General features: G+C 41.7%; 1 protein-coding gene across 4 annotated transcripts in view; it reads left to right on the plus strand.

The window, feature by feature from the left end:
- The window catches only part of ATE1 (arginyltransferase 1), a 154,684-nt gene that overhangs the window by 11,931 nt on the left and 122,596 nt on the right, over window positions 1-20,157 (plus strand). For all 4 annotated transcript variants that reach the window (XM_073596226.1, XM_073596225.1, XM_073596227.1 and 1 more), the window contains exons 2-5: window positions 2,509-2,572; window positions 6,577-6,639; window positions 14,612-14,715; window positions 18,052-18,294. In XM_073596226.1, coding sequence (XP_073452327.1) covers window positions 2,509-2,572; window positions 6,577-6,639; window positions 14,612-14,715; window positions 18,052-18,294 — 474 coding nt within the window. The remainder of the gene's footprint in view (window positions 1-2,508; window positions 2,573-6,576; window positions 6,640-14,611; window positions 14,716-18,051; window positions 18,295-20,157) is intronic.

Raw genomic sequence — 20,157 nt, forward strand, 5'->3', positions numbered from 1 at the left:
TGCATAGGTGTAAACCGAGCCCAAGACCTGGTTCACACCTATGCACTTTGCTTTTGATTTGTTTTGATTTGATTTGTTTGATTTGTTTTTGCACGTGTTTTTCATGCATTTTTTTTTTTATTTTTTTTTTTTTGGCCAATTTGTTGGGCACATTAAAAAATGCTAAATTGTGGCAAAAACGCACTACATGCTTTTCTGTAGCTTCTCCATCAAAGTCTATTGAACCAAAAAATGCACCTTTCCAAAAATGCAGTGGCTGAAAAAAGCATAGTCCAATAGGAAACCTTATTTAACTGTAGTGGGTTTCTGTTTCTGCTTCACTAAAAAAACGCATAGGTGTGAACCAGGCCTAAAAGCTAGTAGTGTCTGTATATCAAGCGCCACATCCTCAGTAGATAGATTAAAGAAAAGAAAAAAGCACTGTGGACTTTAGGGCCTCATGCACACTGGACGTTTTTGGATGTTTTTTTACAGCAGCTGTTTTTGGCTTCAGACATTTTTTTTTTCTACAGTCGATAAACTCTCCATCATTTTATCCTATGTGTCCATGCACACATAGGCTGTTTTCAGCAGTTTTTGGCTGGGGTGTTTTTGTGGCTTTAAAAAACCCCCAAAACTAGTGGGTTCTGAGAGGAGTTTTTCAGCTGTTTTCAAAATGCTGATAAACGCTCAAACATGGCTTGCTATCGTTTTTTGACGTTTTTGATCCATTGAAAAAAAAAAAAAACGCTAAAAACCGCTATTACAAAAACGTTAAAAGACGTTGAAAAACTCACTGCAAAGCTACTGATGTTTTTATAACGTTATTTTAACATCCAGTGTGCATGAGGCCTTAGCCTCGGTTCACACCAGAGGCGGCACGACTTGCAGGTCGCCTCACCGTGGCGACCTGCACACGACTGCCCGGGCGACTTGCAAAACGACTTCTGTATAGAAGTCTATGCAAGTCGCCCCCAAAGTCGTACAGGAACCTTTTTATAAGTCGGAGCGACTTGCGTCGCTCCCCTTAGAATGGTTCCATAGCACAGAACGGGAGGCGACTTGTCAGGCGACTAGGTCGCCTGACAAGTTGTCCCTGTGTGAACCGAGCCTTAAGGTGAAAAACTTTATTTCACAAACTTTATTAACATACTATGTACCTCATACTCTTTCACGTTTGGGAGGTGGGACTGGGATCTGGACCCACGTCATCTGAATTTACATTAGTGTTAACCAGGCCTAAATGTCTTCTTTTCAGGAAACATGTTAACTTTTTTTTTAATAAAGGGGGAGGGGGTGGGGCCACCTGCAGTTTAGAGATACAATTGCTATTTCCATGTAAATTCAGCTACCTAAACCCCTGACTCTACTGAGCACTGTACATGTGGTTTTCACTAAAGGTGATTTCTACCAGTAGCGGCTGGTGCTCAAAAATTTTTTTTGGGGGTGCAAACAAACTGAAAAATTCTGAAAAAAACCCATCAATTGCAGCCTCACTGTGCCCCATCAAACGCCGCCACTGTGCCCCATCAAACGCCGCCACTGTGCCCCATCAAACGCCGCCACTGTGCCCCATCAAACGCCGCCACTGTGCCCCCCGCTGTCTGCCCGGCACTTGCCCTGTCTCGGTGGGGCAGCGGGTGGAGGCGGTGGCCGGCGAGCTATGTCCTCAATGTCTTCTTCTCCCGTCCTTCTATGATTGGACGCCTGAGAAGCATCCAATCACAGCACCTGTCATTTCAGCCAATCAGGTGATGGGTAACAGACCCGAGCACCTGATTGGCGGAGAGGTGGTTCAGTGTTAGGAAAGCGAATATTCATTAGCTTTTCTAACACTGCTGGGTGAACTCTGCTGTTTACCTTTTTTTACACCTATTAGAGCCTATGGCCTATGGCTCTAATCAGGTGCTTCAAAAACACCCCCCGCCGCTGTAATTCAGGCACCCAGTGCCCAAAAGGGGGCCGAGTGCCTAAATAGGGGGTGACAGCGGCAGCCATGGATAGATTCATGCAATGCCCGCCCAAGACCAATGTGAAAAAGGTACCTGCACTATTTTGGCGATTTCATGTGTGACTTGCATTGACATCTGTGCATGAAATTGCACAGATGACAACAAGATGCAGATGAAATTGCACAGATGACAAGCTGCAGATGAAATTGCACTGTTCTGCAGTATTGAAATCGTGCTGAAGTAGCACGTTTTTAAAGCCGCATTCAGCGTGAACAGGGGCTAAAAGACAACTTTAAAACACTGGTGCGAACACACCCCATTTGACAAAAGCCAATTTATAAAGTAGCTCACCGTTTTAATGCCACACACACACACACACACACACACACACATATTAAAGCATCTGGTATGAACGAGGTCTTGGATGCAGAATATGTTACACCTCTTTCTCCTTCATTGTATGGGGGCTGTTTAAAAGTATTCATTTGTCAGTCTCAGATTCTGAGATAGCTTCTGTGGATGGATTTATGACTTCAGTACAAATAATGAATTTTCTTTCTCCTCCTTGTGCTTGCAGGCATGTGGGCTCACTCCCTCACTGTTCAAGATTACCAGGATCTTATAGACCGAGGATGGAGAAGGTACATTGAATGAATGATGTCTTCTTCATCAATCTTTGCTCGATTCCTTTAAAGTTGTATTCAATATTCTTCCTGCATAATTACATCTTCCGGTGTTCTGCTTTTTATGTAGGTATCTGTACATCAGGGTCTGCACTTCCTACCCATCCCACTTCCTGTCTGAGCATACTCCCTAATCTTGTGTTTATGACAAGATATACTTGGCAGCTTCTCTGTGGTGATACATGACCGCCTGATGGCTCCCCGTATCTCAGGGGATAATTAAAGCAGGCCTGCGTTCTTCATTTTCTGGCCATGTGTTGAACATGTTACACAAACATTGACGGGTTTCTTTTTCGCATTGAGGTCAGGGAGGATGTGTGCGCTTATTTCTACAACGTGACCATGAAACAAGCAGAAGAGTAAGAACTACTCCAATGTCAATTTCAGAAAGGGTTTTTCACAATAAATCGCTTTGCACAGTATCAGTGACAATGGGTCAAAGCTTCCAGGGAGATGAGTCCTAAATGGCCTGATAGTTTAAGCTTCCAATTAGAGAACTATTTTGAAAAGTGGGTATCACATTAGAATTTAGTTTTGGCAAGGAAAAAAAATGGAAATGAGACTGTTGGGTGCAATTTTGTTTTTTTTTTCAAATCCCTAATACTTTGGATGTGGTACCCTTTCCTTACTGACAGCCCCTAGCCTTTTGGTATACGATGTACATTTTGTAAACACAAATCTTACATGTGTATGGACAATGTTTTTATGCAGGAACTTGCTGGCAGCAAGGTCCTGTGTAATTGCGATGCCCATTTGAATGCTCTTTCAGTTTTTGTTCTTTAGAAAGCAGCCACAGCCTGAGTAGATAAGCCTGTCCCCTACCAGAATGCTGCAGAGTGGGACATTTGCGTTGGTTTCTCTGTAGAGGTCCAACCCCCTTCCCCTCTTGAGTCAGAGCTTTCTAATCGGCATGGAGCAAGAGCTTTTTAAATAGCAGAGATCTAGCTCAGACTCACAATGATTGAGTCAGAAATACCACTCATTCTATACAGCGCAAGGGTCCTTCTCTAAAGCTTTCCTAAGGTTTTCCCAGGGATCTGCTTTAACAGGGTGACAATCCTGTTAATTGTGCAGTGAAGTTGTATAACAGCCTTGTCACTCTGCGCACAGAGTAGTTTTACATGGACAGCTTGTTTTAAATGGACTTTATAACTAAAGGCAAAACCTTTTTTTTATTTTCGGATAGAGTGGAGAGGGATGGGGACATCTGCCCCTGTTAGTAAGGTTCACCCTCTCAACATGTTATCTTTACTGTTATTAAAAGTCAAAATCACAAATTTTGGGTTCTCCCCAGAACAGGAATACAGGGGTGTAATGAAATCTCCCACACTCCGCTTGAGTGCTTTCGTCATATACCGCTTCTTCCAGTCTGAATATTGAAAAACGAGGACAACCAATAACTAGGCAGTACTCGCTTTGGTTGCTCAACATGAACTGTTTATTGAAACACAGGTACACAGAGATATTGAAACTTCTCATTAGTAGACTGTCCAATCAGCAGGGAGAACTGTTAGAGGAATTCTCCCCTCTCACAGCTAATCTAAATACACATCCCATAACACTCAAGGCAGACAGACACAATAGAACAGTGAAATACAGCCACACCCCAAACAACCTAGCAAGGATTTCCCAAAAATGAGACAAAAAAAAAAAACTATATATAAAAAATGTGTGTCAAACGCAGCCACTGTGCCCACTATGCAGCCACTTGTGGCAATCAAATGTAGCCATCACTTCACTGCCAGTTCCCTGGCAATCCTGTTTGCACCTTCCAGCACACTAGGAGTCAACACAGTGGAATGTGCAAAGGGGGAAGCCAGGGAACTGTCAGCACGGAGTGTGTACTAGGTGTAAGTAGCGTACAAACACATTTGTACTGTTACTGTTGGTAAAATTACTGTGTTTTAATAAAGCCCATGTTACAATCAATGAAGTGCCACGCTGTATGGGCTTTTTAAAAAAAATATGAAACTTCATACCGAATTTCACAGTACAATACATCCTGCTCATGTGCCTGCCCTGCCCGGCCCGACCTGCCTCTCTCCTCTCTCCTCTCATGTCTCTTGTCTCTCCTGACGTCAGCGGGGAATTCTCAGCCCTGCTTGCCCCTACAGTCAGCGGGTGGGGCTGAGAATTCCCTGCTGACATCAGGAGAGACAAGAGACATGGGAGGAGAGAGGCGGGCTGGACAGGGCAGTCACATGAGCGGGATGTATTGTACTGTGAATTTCGGTATGAAGTTCCATATTTATTTTAAAAAGCACATACAGCGGGGCACTTCATTGATTGTAACACGGGATTTATTAAAACACAGTAATTTTACTAATACGCTTGGAGCAGAAGGGGCGGGGCAAGTCGGGATGACGTCACCCGACAATCGATTTTCTGGTCGTATGTGTCGATGCCACATCGGGGACACCCGAATCGCGATGCAGTGGTTAATTTCAGCACCCCTAGTGGGGATATGAATGAAAGTTAAGCATTGTAAGCACCCGTGGCAGTTTTTTTTTTACCTAACCCCTGTAATTGTCACGTTTGCTGGCCAGCTTGGTCTGCATGCAAATTTGGAGAACGATAAATGCAAATGTGTATAAATGAGGAATTCGTATATATCGAATACTGTCATTTCAGATATGTAAGTGTTACTAAACCCACAACAGTAAAATCAGTCTTTATATGCATAATAGCATGCTTGTTATACTCGCTGTGGAACCTAAGGGGTTAATCCTGTACATTGTGTAAAAAGGCTGTTTGATCCTGTCTTCTCTGATCCTCCCTTGGAGTGTTTTTTTTCTTGGGTGGGTGCATGTGATCACAGGGCCAGTCAGCACTGTCTAGACCTAGGGTCAGGGTCCTGCAGCCTCATAGTACAGTCAGAGTAGAAAGAAAACTCCTCCTACAAGCTTTAACCTGGACACTAATAGAAGACACAAGACTATATACTGCTGATGAGAAAAGGTATTTAGCAGTTTATATTTACTAAAATAATTGCATTTCCATGTTGTGTACTGTGGGAGACCAGATATAGTACATGCAGGGTCCTGGGTTTAGTAACATTTTAACACCTTAAGGACGAATTCACACTATACAGCCCACAAATTGCAGAGCAGCTAGAGTAATTCACTGCTCCGGCAGGGGGCAGTGTGATGTGCAATTTTGCCTGGTGCACTGTGGTAAAATGCAGCATGTCTAAGCTTCATTGCAGTGTGAATGCGACACAGAGGAAACAATTGTTTCCTGTCTCCCTGCGGTAACAGATTTTTTATAATGCATGAGACATCTGTCACCACATATATTATGAATTGGCCCTTACAGTTACCAGAATACAACACTTTTCTTTATAACGGTCCTTTAAAATGGAGAGCAGGCCTGTTACAGTTGGAAAATGTTGTACCTGTGTCCATTACCCAAAAAAGGGGGGTGAATCGTCATTCTCCTTTAAGAGGTGATCCTATGATTGAACCACAATGCAAAAAAATACTTGCCGGATAGACCGCAAAAGACAGTCACTACTAAGGATCACAGAGCATACCATAATATAAAAATAGAAACTTTATTCAAAAATAAAATGCATCAAAGTCATAAATATACAAAAATGTATCATCATAATGAAAACTAGAACCATCACCTTTTCCCTTGTATTAAAATACAAATGATGTTGAGGTTCCTATCGTGGACGTCCAAAGGGGGAGGGCAGCAGTGCAGTGGATTTCCCACAGCATATTTCCGTTTTCCAAGGGGCACTCAGTGATGATAGAATGTCCACGTCATGGTTTCCAAATAAGTATTGTATTCCCGTCACTAAATATAGTTGTTTGTCAGCCTTATCTTCTGCCCACATTTACTTTATTGTTTACTTTGGTTGTTTATGGAATGTTTTTGTTAACAAATAAAGGAAATGGATTTGTTTAGCAGCATTCTTTTGTATCTGGTCACAGAGCTTTGTATAACTTTTATTTTAGGAGTGGAAAGTATGTGTACAAGCCTTTGATGAATGAGACCTGCTGTCCTCAGTACACCATCAGGTATTTTTTTTTAACCAATTCCCTTCCATTTGAATGTCATTACAGCCATTATACGTAGAATATTTGTAGATTTTAGGATTTACGCAGAGAATTTGAGCAAGGCATGCACACAAGCTATTGTTGGGTCACCTTAAATATATATTTCCTGTGTTCTGGCTCAACTTAGTGAGAAACTCCCAAAGGGAGCCAAACTAGAGAGCGTGTATAACCCCAATTCCAAAAAAGTCGGGATGCTGTGTAAAATCTACATAAAAACAGAAATGATTTGCAAATCTTAGAAACCCACATTTTATTAAGAAGAGAAAATATATCAAATGATTAAACTGAGAAAATGTACCATTTAAAAAAAAAAAAAAAGTAATTTTGAAATTGATGTCAGCAACACGTTTCAAAATCGTTTGGGCAGGGCAACAAACAGCTGGCAAAGTAAGTGATCGTAACAAGGAAGAGCTGGAAGAATATTTTACAACTAATTAGGTCCATCAGCGACATGAGTGGGTATAAAAGACCATTTTGGAGAGTCTCGGAAGTAAGGGTGGGCAGAGGTTCTGTAAAAAGCTGCGTCTAAAAATTGTTGAATGATTTTCAGAATAATGTTTATATCCTTGTCTACAGTACAAAATATTGTGAAAATATTCTGAGAATCTGGAGAAATCTCTCTGTGTAAGGGATAAGGCCAAAATGCATTATTGGATGCCTGTAATCTTCAGGTCCTCAGACAGCACTGCATTAAAAACGGGCATGGCTGTGATGGACCTCAGTGCCTGGGCTCAGGAATGCTTCCAAAAATTACTGTCTGTGAACACAGTTTGCCTTGCCATCTAAAAATGCAAGTTAAACCTCTATCATGCAAAGGCTAAGCCATATGTGAACATGATCCAGAAATGCCGCCATCTTCTCTGAGCCAAAAATCATTAAAAATGGTCTGTTGCAAAGTGGAAAACTTTTTTGTGGTCAGACAAATCATAAGTTGACATTCTTTTTGGCATCCATGGGTGCGGAGTCTTCCGGACTAAAGAGAAGGGGAACCTTCCGGTTTGTTATCAGTACTCAGTTCAAAAGCCTGCATCTCTGATGATATTGGGATGCATTAGTGCATATGGAATGATTAGCTTTCATATCTGGAAAGACCCCATCAATGCTGAAAGATGTATCCAGGTTTTAGAGCACCATATGCTTCCGTCCAGACAACGTCTTTTTCAGGGATGGCCTTGCATACTTGAGCAGGACAATGCTAAACCGCACACTGCATCTATGACCACAGCATGGCTTCATAGTAGAAGTCTGGGTTCTTAACTAGCCTGTCTGCAGTCCAGACCTTTCACAAACTGAACATATTTGGTGCATCTTTAAATGAGAAATACGACAAGGACTATTGCGCAATTAGAATCCTATATCAGCCAAAAATGGGACAACATTCCTCTCTCAAAACTCCAGCAACTGGTCTCCTCAGTTCCCAGATGTTTACAGGGTGCTGTTAAAAGAAGAGGGGATGCTACACCGTGGTGAACATGACTCTGTGCCAACTTTTTTGAGATGTGTTGCTGCCATTAATTTCAAAATTACCTTATTTTTTTCATAAAATGGTATGGTAATTTTCTCAGTTGAAATATTTCATATGTTTTCTATTGTAAATAAAATATGGATTTATGAGATTTTCAGATCATTTAATCCTGTTTTTATGTAGATTTTACGGTGTCCCAACTTATTTGGAATTGGGGTTGTATACAAATATCTATACAATCTTAGCTGGATTGTACAAAAGCTTTAAAAAAAAAATGTGTTTTTTTTTTTTTTTTTTTGACATGTAGCATCATAGACTTTAGGTATGTTTTGTGGAGTGTATCCTATTACTTGCAGGTGCCTTTTTCTGCTCAAAGTCCCCCAGTGTTGTCCCCTTCACAGCTGGTGGACACGGCCCTTATACAATCTTCTTGTACAATTTTTCTTTAGCTTTACCAAAACCATATAATATGGGGTTAAACTTAAACACTTTTAATTTGAATGCAATTAGGCAGATCCTTGCACTACATAGTTGAAGGTAAATCTAAAGGAGAAAGAAAGTTGTATATTGTATGGCCAGCTTAACAGCAGCTGCTCTTAATCAGGAAATTGACATTATTTGCCCACCACCTCCTGTTACCTCCATCATCATTCATAGAACTCTTCTTCAAACACTCCCTTGGTGCATTGAAGTCTGTAAATTAAGGAGGAGATGGGAGATGAATGATATTATCTTCTCCGCCCATTCAGAGATCACATTGTTTACATCACTCCTGATGTCTTTTACATGTATTATAATATTTAGGAAGTTATACATTCGCTTTAACCACTTTACAAGACTTATCTTTTATGAGTAGTGGATGAACAAGCTAGAGGAGAAAAGTGTTACAAATATGAAATCTGTAGAAGATGTAGCAAAAACAAAGGTAGTAAATGCATTTTTGTTGTGCTAAGAAGAGTTGACAACGACTTTTATAATAGGCGATTCATTATTATTTCTGAATATTAGAGGAGGTGACGTACAAGTAACAAAGTATAACCACTTGCCGACCAGCTCACGCAGATATACTGCAGCAGGTTGGCTCTCCTGCACGAACTGACGTACTCCTCCCTGCACTCGGTTTGTGCAAGGAGGATAGCGGGCGCATGCGCCCACCGTGTGCCGTGGGAGCATGCCCACGGGTCCCGCGGACTTGATGTCCACCGATGACCCGCGATCGCTGTGTACAGAGGCAGAACGGGGAACTGCCTATGTCATGTCAATGACATGCCTAATGACATGTCAGTGATCTTCTGTTCCCAGTGATCGGGAACAGTGATCTCTGTCATGTCCCAGGGAACACACCCAGGGAACACACTTAACCGCTTGATCGCCCCCTAGTGTTAACCCCTTTCCTGTCAGTGTCATTTTTCCATTGATCAGTGCATTTTTATAGCACTGATCAATGTAATAATGTCACTGGACACCAAAAAGTGTCATTTGGGGTCAGATTTGTCCGCCGCAATGTTGCAGTCCTGCTAAAAATCGCAGATCACTGCCATTACCAGTAAAAACAATAGAAAAAAAAAGTCCCTAAAACTATCCGGTAGTGTGTAGATTTGATAATCTTTGTGCAAACCAATCAATATACGCCTATTGCGATTTTTATTTTATTGTTACCAAACATGTAGGAAAATATATATCGGCCTAAACTGATGAATCCATTTTTGTGTGTGTGTACATGTATGTGTGTGTGTGTGTATGTATGTGTGTGTGTGTGTGTGTGTGTGTATATATATATGTATGTATATATATATATATATATATATATATGTATTATAGAAGAAAGGGTGTGTGTGTGTGTTTTTTTAAATTTTTTTTATTTATTTATTTTTTTTTATAGCGCAAACAATAAAAACCACAGAGTTGATCAAATACCACCAAAAGAAAGCCCTATTTGTGGGTAAAAAAGGATGTCAATTTTGTTTGGGCACAGCGTCGCATGACTGCGCTATTGTGAGTTAAAATGACGCAGTGCCGTATCGCAAAAAATGGCCTGGTCATTAAGGAGGCAAATCCTTCCGGGGCTCAAGTGGTTAAAGGACAAGTACAGCCAAGGCTTGTTTGGCTGCCCTTCTGTGGATCACAGGAGTGCAGTTTGTTCTGTACTCCTGTGACCCATGGGCTGAAGCCTGCTGTCAGCTGATGTCACATAGCTGGACCAGGCTGGGGAAAGATTGTGACCATATGATCGGGATTCATCCAGAAGCCTAGAGGCAGCTGCTCTTGTCCCCTTCACAGCTCAGCGCTCCAGTGAGCGTGGGTCAGGGGCAGAACAGAGAGCCGGTGATTGACGGTCACCAGCTCTCTGCTCACAGAGCACTGAGAACCGAGCAATCAGCGGTGTTTGATCGCTCAGTTCTCCATCTTAGAAGCGGCAGGGGACAGATTCAGTGGACTGATGCTGCATCCACCAAGGCCAGTATGATTGCTAAAAAAAAAAAAAAAGCCAAACTTCTCCTCTTTTAATATATGTAAAGTAGGTGATCCAGATGGTTTTCTGTCACTGTGTGCTAAATAAAGAGGTCAGTTAAATTTTGGTCCCAGAATTATCCCCATTAGGAGTATAAAAGTTAGCATAATCAAGCCAAGTGGTTCTGGTGAGTGAGAACAGTAGAAGGTCTGTGACCCCTTAGTATGTGATAATTTTCTGTACTGTCAATAACTGACCCAGAACAAGTATATAGATCAGAAATGTTAGTCTTTATCTGCATACTTGTTCCAGGTCAGTGAATTATAATATTGGAATAACAGGGTCAGTGAGAAAGCCAGAAAGCTAGGATGTTAAGGAGAGGTCAGCAACAGCAGACTCTGTATGGCTCATGACAGGTTTACTTTCAAGTGTATATACAGTGCCTTGGAAAAGTATTTCTACCCCTTGAAATTTTCCACATTTTGTCATGTTGCAACCAAAAACTTAAATGTATTTTATTGGGATTTTATGAGATAGACCCAAAAGACACAAAGTGGCACATAATTGTGAATTGGAATGATAAATGGTTTTCCAATTTTTTTTTTTCCAAATAAATATCTGAAAAAAAGTGTGGCGTGCATTTGTATTCAGCTCCCTTTACTCTGGGATGATATAAAAAAAATGTAGCGCTAAAACAAAGTGTGACCAAAAAACATGTAAAAAACCAATGTAGTTCAGTGACTTGTGGATAATAACCCAATATAATATGGATATAAACAATATATGAATGTAATAAAGTCCCACAGTGCAATAAGTGTGAAATCCAATAAAAGTGAGAAAGTCTTCCGACGTGTAATTCATCAACTGAAGAATCTTGGAGTGAAAAGAGGTTAAATACTCTTACCGGAGCTGATGGTTTCGGATGCCGGTGACACCGAATCAAACAAGCTTAGAAATCCAGATAGGTGGCTCTCCCAGGTGAAGGTGGGGGTCCCGGATCTCAGAAGACATCTCCTCTTGGCTGGAACAGCTTCAATGGTGTCCACCAAACGGAGGAAACGATACATCCAATAGGGACATCCAAATCTCGTATCCAATCAAAGAAATTAAGGGAAGAAAAGAATGGAGTGCTCCAATGGTGCAGATCAAAAGGGTAGGTTTATTGGAACCAACCAATATACAATAATAAAAACGTGATCACATAAAGTAAAAGCAATGTAGGGAACAATGAGCCTTGCCCGGCTCGTTTCGTCCTAATTGGACTTCTACAGGGGCATCAAACTGTTTTCCCACACTGCATAAATATATATAAATGATCTAAAAATTACACAACCAATCAAAATCAGTCAATGGAGCCTGGGAGTGACATAACTGGTAATTGGACGAGGAGTGGTCAGAAGTCTCAGTTTGGGCATCCAATGAGAAAGTAGCATGTAAACTTTAGCCAGTGGCCCAGTTTCTCATTGAATCTATGTTGTAATGAGCCACCTTGCGTGCGGTACAAACCACATTAGAAAAGCCAGTGAAAATGGAATACATCCTCTTGTGGCTGTCCACTCCCCGCCAATCAGGAGTCTGAGTCATGTACGTGCATGGCGCAATGACGCACCATGCACAAACCAAAACAAAGGGCACATGACCACGCCTTAGGCTCCGATCATGTGACCTAAAGAACACCAGTGACGTGGCCCAGCAGGATGACGCAGCACGTACAACGCGCCATGAATGTCTGCCCAGAGGGTACGTGACTGCGCTAGAGGCTCAGATTAGGTGACACGGAAGATATCAACTAATCGTCACATCTTGATGCCAGCACACAGGTATCACCCAAGCAAAGCCTATCCATACAACTGCACATCACCCGCAGGGAGAGCACAGCACAACGTCCACAGTGGGACAAGGTCCAAAATGACCTAATGTGCTACGCGATTCGAGCGAAGAATCCACAGTGGGTCCCTTTTACTCTGATGCCCCTAACTAAAATTTGGTGGAACCAATTGCCTTCAGAAGTCACCTAATTAGTAAATAGAGTCCACCTGTGTGTGATTTAATCTCTATAAATACAGCTGTTTTGTGAAGCCCTCAGAGGTTTGTTAGAGAACCTTAGTGAACAAACAGCATCATGAAGACCAAGGAACACACCAGACAGGTCAGAGATAAAGTTGTGGAGAAGTTTAAAGCAAGGTTAGGTTATATAAAAATATCCCAAGCTTTGAACATCTCACGGAGCACTGTGTTCAATCCATCATCTGAAAATGGAAAGAGTATGGCACAACTGCAAACCTACCAAGACATGGCTGTCCACCTAAACTGACAGGCCAGGCAAGAATTTGTCCACAGGACAAATTAGTCGTGCACTCCACAAATCTGGCCTTTATGGAAGAGTGGTAAGAATAAAGTCATTGTTGAAAAAATGGCATAAGAAGTCCCGTTTGGAGTTTGTGAGAAGCCATGTGGGGGACACAGCAAACATGTGGAAGAAGGTGCTCTGGTCAGATGAGACCAAAATTCTACTGTTTGGCTAAAAGCAAAACGCTATGTGTGGCAGAAAACTAACACTGCACATCACCCTGAACAGACCATCCCCACCGTGAAACATGTTGGTGGCAGCATCATGTTGTGGGGATGCTTTTCTTTAGCAGGGACAGGGAAGCTGGTCAGAGTTGATGGGAAGATGGATGGAGCCAAATACAGGGCAATCTTCGAAGAAAACCTGTTAGAGTAGGCAAAAGACTCGAGACTGGGGTGGAGATTCACCTTCCAGCAGGACAATGACCCTAAACCAGGGGTCTTAAACAGGCGCCCCTCCAGCTGTTTTAAAACTACAAGTCCCATGAGGCCTTGCAAGGCTGACAGTTACAAGCATGACTCCCACAGGCAGAGGCATGATGGGACTTGTAGTTTTGCAGCAGCTGGAGGGCCGCCAGTTTGAGACCTCTGCTCTAAACATACAGCCAGAACTTCAATGGAATGGTTTAGAGCAAAGCATATTCATATGTTAGAATGGCCCAGTCAAAGTCCAGACCTAAATTCAATTGAGAATCTGTGGCAAGAGTTGCTGTTCAGACGCTCTCCATCCACTCTGACAGAGTTTGAGCTATTTTGCAAAGAAGAATGGGCAGAAATGTCACTCTCTAGATGTGCAAAGTTGGTAGAGACATCCCCAAAAAGACTTGCAGCTGTAATTTCAGTGAAAGGTGGTTCTATAAAGTATTGACTCAGGGGGGCTGAATACTAATGCACGTCACACTTTTTTCAGATATTTATTTGTAAAAAATGTTGAAAACCATTTATCATTTTCCTTCCACTTCAGAATTATGTACCACTTTGTATTGGTCTATCACATAAAATCCCAATAAAATACATTTATGCTTTTGGTTGTAACATGACAAAATGTGGAAAATTTCAAGGTGTGTGAATACTTTTTCAAGGCACTGTAACCCAAAATATATATATATTTTTGATAAGGGTTGGACTAGAACATAGTCTGTTTTTTATTGCTCTCTGTGCCCCTGCTGTGGAAATGTACCCACTCTTTGGTTGTTTGTATTCTTGGTGCCAATTTAAAAGTCCCAGGCCACAAGTTCACCTTGAATTTACCCACTCTATTTAGCATGGTGACCATTGTCAACAAGACAGAAAGTGATGGAAAATCCCAAATTTTGAGTTGTCGCCAGAACATTGAGGGGGAAGATTTCCACTAAGGGCGCTTGTTTCAGTGGTACTCAGAGCGGCTTCACCTTAGTTTCAAAACTTTTATTCTCTTTTCCTGTTGTGTTTATGGGACAGAAAGTAAAGCTGGATCTCCTCAGTGGGACAAAGATGGACAAAAAAGACCTTTACAGGGGTTTATTCATTTCCTAGTCTACAAAACAAACAAAAAAATTGGCTTTACATTTACTTTAGGATACAGTACAATCTATTAGCAGGAACCTAGAGGGCATGTCAGATAATACCCTTTTTTTTATTTTTTTCTTCGAGAAATTAAAAATTTATCTTTAGCGCTTTCTTTCTAGATTATGTGCTACAGATTTCCATCCCAATAAATCGCACAAGAAAGTCCTCAAAAAAATGCAGAAGTTTCTTCAGACTGGGGAAGTATCTCGCTCCACAAATGATGGTGAGAACATAAGAGTGTCGCTGCATTTATTGGAAGCTTTAAATTAAATTGATGTAAAGTTTAAGTATTTCAAAATAGCAGTGCAGAACAAAAGTTCACACCATACGTGCATGAAAACTGATGGGGAAAACCGCACAGAGTTTACAACAGTTTTCATGCGCATATAAGTGAGTTTTTATGCACGTTGACATCAGTTTTCATGTGCATCAGTTATATGCCCTGTTTACACCAATGTTGAGTTCATGTCATTTTTTTTTTTCCGTGCAGAAAACTGCATACATGTTACAGATTCCTGTGCAGAGAAAAATCACCACATTGCATTGTGGTGTGAACAGGGTACATGGAGAACCATTGTTTTCTTTAAAGCCTGGTTTACACCTATGCATTTTTTAGTATGTTTTCAGTTTTGCAGAAACGGACTACAGTCCATTTCACATGGTTTCCTATGAATGTAGTTCACATCTGTTGATTTTATGGAAAGGCCAAGGTTTTTTTCTGTTTTTTTGCTCCATAGACTTCAATGGTTTAAAGATGTGTACAGAAAAACTGACGTCTCTGCACCATGGTGTGAACGAGGCCTTAGATGTACTAAACTATCTATTCATTGTTTAGGTACTGGTTTAAACACGTTAATTCAATTGGGTATCAAACTGTATTCTGATGAGAAGGTATTCAGGAGTAGCTGCAAACAAAGGCTCTTAGGCCCCATTCACGCCATGTGCAGAGACTTCAGTTTCTGCATGCGTTCTGCAAGGGTACGTTCTGCCCTGTTCCCACCACAACACTGGTATCCCGTGCAGATTTCTTTCTGTGCAGGAATCTGCAACGTGTAATGTGAACAGGGCACATAAAAGATGCACATGAAGATTGATGTCAATGTGCATAAAAACTGATGTAAACTTGTGTCTCTGCAAGTGAAATCTACACAGTTTTTATGCACATGTGGTGTGAACAAGGTCTTGAGATTTTTTTTTTGTAGTGGCATGCCGCATGACTAGTTCAGTGGGCTACTAGAACTGTGTTAAACTGAAAAATCCATAACATTAACCCCCCACCAGAAAAGTGCCCTTTACTGTGCAGGGTAAAGTTAATTGGTCACTTAATTCTTTGCCTGCACAGTAGTACTTTTCCTGCTTCTGCACTGCTTTGTTTGGCTACCAGGACCAGGGAAAGGGAGCCCTGTGCAAGTGCATCAGAGCTCATTGTCATTTCTGAACAGAAGACTAGAAGACATAGGAGTGTAAAGCCAGCGTATAGTTAGTTATCAGGAGGTGTCTGGTAGATACTTTAGAGCAGTGGTTCTCAACCTTTCTAGTGCTGTGACCCCTTGAAAAATTTCCCAAGTTATGGGGACCCCTAACAGTAAAATTATTTTCGTAGCGTGGGTTGTCAGCACCCAAGGCAAGACAAGTAATTTGCGCCCCTAATGGACATTTAGCGCTCTCTGAGTCCCTTCCACTCGTACAGTATTGAAACCCCTTAAGGTACATTTTAGGATGTACCACTCTTTTTCTTTGTTCTCCTTTCTTTCTCTATGCTAATTTATTTTTCCCCACCCCTCTCTCTAGCCGTCTTTCTTGTTCTTTCTCTTATTCTGTCTCTCCCTTTTGTTCCTCCCCCTCCTTTTCCTCTCCCTTTCATGTATTCTCTATTTTTATTCCTTCTCTTACTCCTTGGTGGGGGGAATGGGATAAGTGGCAGTACTGGCGGGGAGTTGGGATGTTTGGCAATGCAAGGGGGAGTTCTGATCAGCCAACTTAGGTGCTCTTGATTAAGGTCATCTGCTGATCTGAGAACTGTAGTGGGGACTTTTAATGGCAACTATAATCACAGGTAGTGTTAACTCACTGTGTCTCCGACTTTGTGGTGTCTGGTAACAGTGACACCTATGCCGAAATCAGGAGATAGGGTCTCCTCCAGCCCCTCCCACTTCACATTCCTCACCAGTCAGCTGACCTCCAGTCTCTGTCCCCCAGCCATGCCGTGAACTGAATGGACGGTTGTGAAGAGGCTGAGTGGGCGGCTGTGGGCTCCAGGAACAACCCTGCTGAGCGGCCACAGGATCCAGGGACAGCCCTGCTGGGCGGCCGCAAAAAGACCGGGAAAGTGATGCAAGCTTCAGGAACAGCCCAGGATTCAGTGACCCCTGGCAAATCATCATTCGATCCACGAGGGGGTCCCGACCCCCAGGTTGAGAACCACTGCTTTAGAGCCTAACTTCATATTCTTGTGAACGTTAAATGGTTTGTTTGGGTCAAGTTGGTCCAAACAAATTATTTCCTTCATTAACAACATGCGGCGGCTGTCAGCACTGTATGAACTGTATGTATCTTCAGCTACACACATAGACTTGTGTTTTGGCAGTGGGACTGGGACTTTCCTCCCAGAACAAATGTGTCAGGCTGAGTGCTGCTCAGCCATTCCCAAAAAGCTTTGTCATTTCTGAATGAATACAAAGCTTCCTCTGGCTGAAGTAAAGATTGTGACATCATCCTTCCACCTCAGCCAATCAGGGGAAGCCTTGTATTCATTCAGAAATGAAAAATTGTGAATGGCTGAGCAGCACTCAGCCTGACTTGATTTTGTTCCAGGGAGCAGGATGGGAAGTCCCTGCTGGCAGAACACAGCACTGTATACTGTATGTAGTTGAATGCTGGCAGCTGTGTGCTTAGTCCAAGCAAACTATTTAAAGTTCACCAAAACATGGAGTTATGTGTTATTATTTCAAGGGGAAGGCACAGATTCATTTTAAATCTGAAGTTTAATCTGCTTCTTTTTTGCCCTCCTTGGATCCGCCCATTCCTGTTCCTATTAGAATGCTAGTGAAATGGTTGATCCAGACCTTTCTGTTTTTATTACATATCTTATTTTAGACCCAGTGACCTCAGCACTGGGTCTCTTTTTGTTTCTTTATGCAATGCGGGCAGATCTTGGCTGATGGGAGGGACCAGCAAGGTGTACATTACTTCCTGAAAACAGGAGGCTGTGGTAATGCCCACATCTGATGCTGAGCTTCCACGATTAAAAAACTGAAATTTCTAACAGGGACTGGCCAGGCAGCCTGATTGTACCCAACTCAATCCATCAATCAACTTGGGTACAACCAGCCTGTCAGATTTTTAACATGCGATTATTGCCAGCGGCTAGAGCTGCTAGCAGCAATCATTGTACTCTAGGGCGAAGTGTGAAGTGAAATTAGAATAAGAAATTTCAGTACAGTAGGGGAGACTGGACAGCTGTTCAAGATGTAAGTTAAGGCTGCAGTATCTAAGGATTTTGCCTTTCCTCTCCCAGCTGATTTTTTTTTTTCTTTTTTTTTTTTTTTTTTTTAACTAGAAACTTCTGGCGAGCCAATGGATTCACAGACTGGCAGTCCTATTTCCTTCAAAGTCTGTATCCAGGACACGGCTGATGTTGCTGCAGAAGACTTGAAACCGTTAAGTACAGAGCTAGAGGAGACCGAAGAAGAAAATGACAAGGAATTGCACTTGAGCACTGATGTGAACCTTAATGAAAAACCAGTGGGATCAGAACAAGCTGCTGAACCTAAGACCGCTTTTCATCCAACTCCGAAGCCTGGTACGGTTTTTCTTTTTGTTTGTTTTTTTGCAGTCAGTAAGCTGTTATCAAGGGTGACTGTTTGTTTTAGACGAACATACACAAAGTAATTACAGTAATTGTCATTTATACAATAGGATTAAAGCAGAACTCCAGGATTTTCAAAAAAAAAAAAAAAAAAAAAAACACTAAACAGTTATTACATTTGTGAAATTTCTTACCGTTTAAGAGGTATGACTGATTGAATTTTCTGGAAGTCAGTTTTGTGTTTCAAAAAATGCATCATCTTTTCTGGCAGGGAGGATCTCTTAGAACAATGATTGCATCATATCCTCTTCTCTCTCTCTAACTGTAATCGGACTACATTTCCCATGAATCCTTGGGATTGGAGTGAATGTGGGAGGTACACTAGGCTTGTACATGTAAATGTGAACTCGCCCACTTCAACATAAATCACACCTCTTATTCTGTAGCCAGCAAGTCATATATAGCACACGGTATGATAGGTTACAGCCTTATAAATACAAAGCATTTTCATTTAAATGCATATTAATATAATATTAATGCATTTAATAAATACATTTAAATTAAATTAATTTAATATAAATGCAAACCAGTGCCGCTTGTCGGGGACCACCATGTCGGGGACCACCAGTGCCGCTTGTCAGGGATCACCATGTCGGGGACCACCAGTGCCAAATGTCAGGGACCACCATGTCGGACCATCCTGGAGTGGAGAGGTGGATTGCTGGCAGGAGCAGAGGAGGAGGAGGAGGAGAGAGGAGGACACCTCCTCCATGGGCGGCACAGACCGGGGGCTGTGAGACCCCTTCCACCCACAACATGTCTGCTTCCTCCCTGCTCGTTTTCAGAGGACTACAACGGGGCGTGTCAGACCGCTGGCTGAGCTTAGGAGAGGGATAGAAGCCAGAGGTCTTACAAACAGGAAGTCAGCAGGCAATAATGGTTTTTCAGCAAATTCAGCAGCCTATAACAAAGGAACTACAGAGCTCAGAAGAACATGGATGGCAAAGTTGGTGAATGTAGATCAGCAACAAGGACATGGAAAAAAGTTTTTGGCCGGAGTTCTGCTTTAACTTACAAAGTGAAAACAATAATATAAGAATCTTTATTTTCAGAAATTTTAGCTAAGTCTAATGGAATTTGAAAATTAGTCACGTGGTTTAAATACAAATCCTTGTCCTGGGGTAAAGCTTTGTAAATTTAACCATTTCACTGCCACTAATATATATCATGCATCGGCAGCAGTGGGAAGTGTTGGATAAAGTGGTGAGACTTTAGGACCCCTGTTGGATTTTCACTGTGTTCTCCTTTCACCATTTTTATTTTTTTAACCTCAAGTAGTTTTTGGAAACCTTAGGATTGTTTTTCTGTAGGAGAGATACTATACAGTGCAAGTGTATGATTATGTGTGACTCACACATGCTGTGTTTAGCTATAGATTTATTGACCTAAAAGCAAATGGTATAACAAGCAAAGACGCTTTTCCTGTTGTCTCTTGAAAATTCTTGCAGCTTGCTTGAGTCCCACGCACATATGGCTTCTTTTTATTTTGCTGTTTGTACAAGAAGTACCGATGGGTGGGAGGGTTGTGTGGTGTGCACTAGATTTAGAGCAATGTGTGTGGTTCTGGGGTTGTTATATCCTCTCATGCACCTATACTGCTGTGATGGATGTGCTCAGCAATTGAAATGTTATATAAATGCTATGAAAATTAGTTAGAAAGTGGATATTTCACCCTAAAATTTAATTTGTTTGCAGTCTAATTAGGGCTCTCTGGCAAATGTGATTTATGTAGCAATAGTGATCAATCTTGTAAATGTCGCTACCTAAAATAGAGCACAAGCCTTTCTTTCACTTTTT

This window comes from Aquarana catesbeiana, linkage group LG08 (genome assembly GCF_042186555.1).
Source record: "Aquarana catesbeiana isolate 2022-GZ linkage group LG08, ASM4218655v1, whole genome shotgun sequence".
NCBI classification, from domain to species: domain Eukaryota; kingdom Metazoa; phylum Chordata; class Amphibia; order Anura; family Ranidae; genus Aquarana; species Aquarana catesbeiana.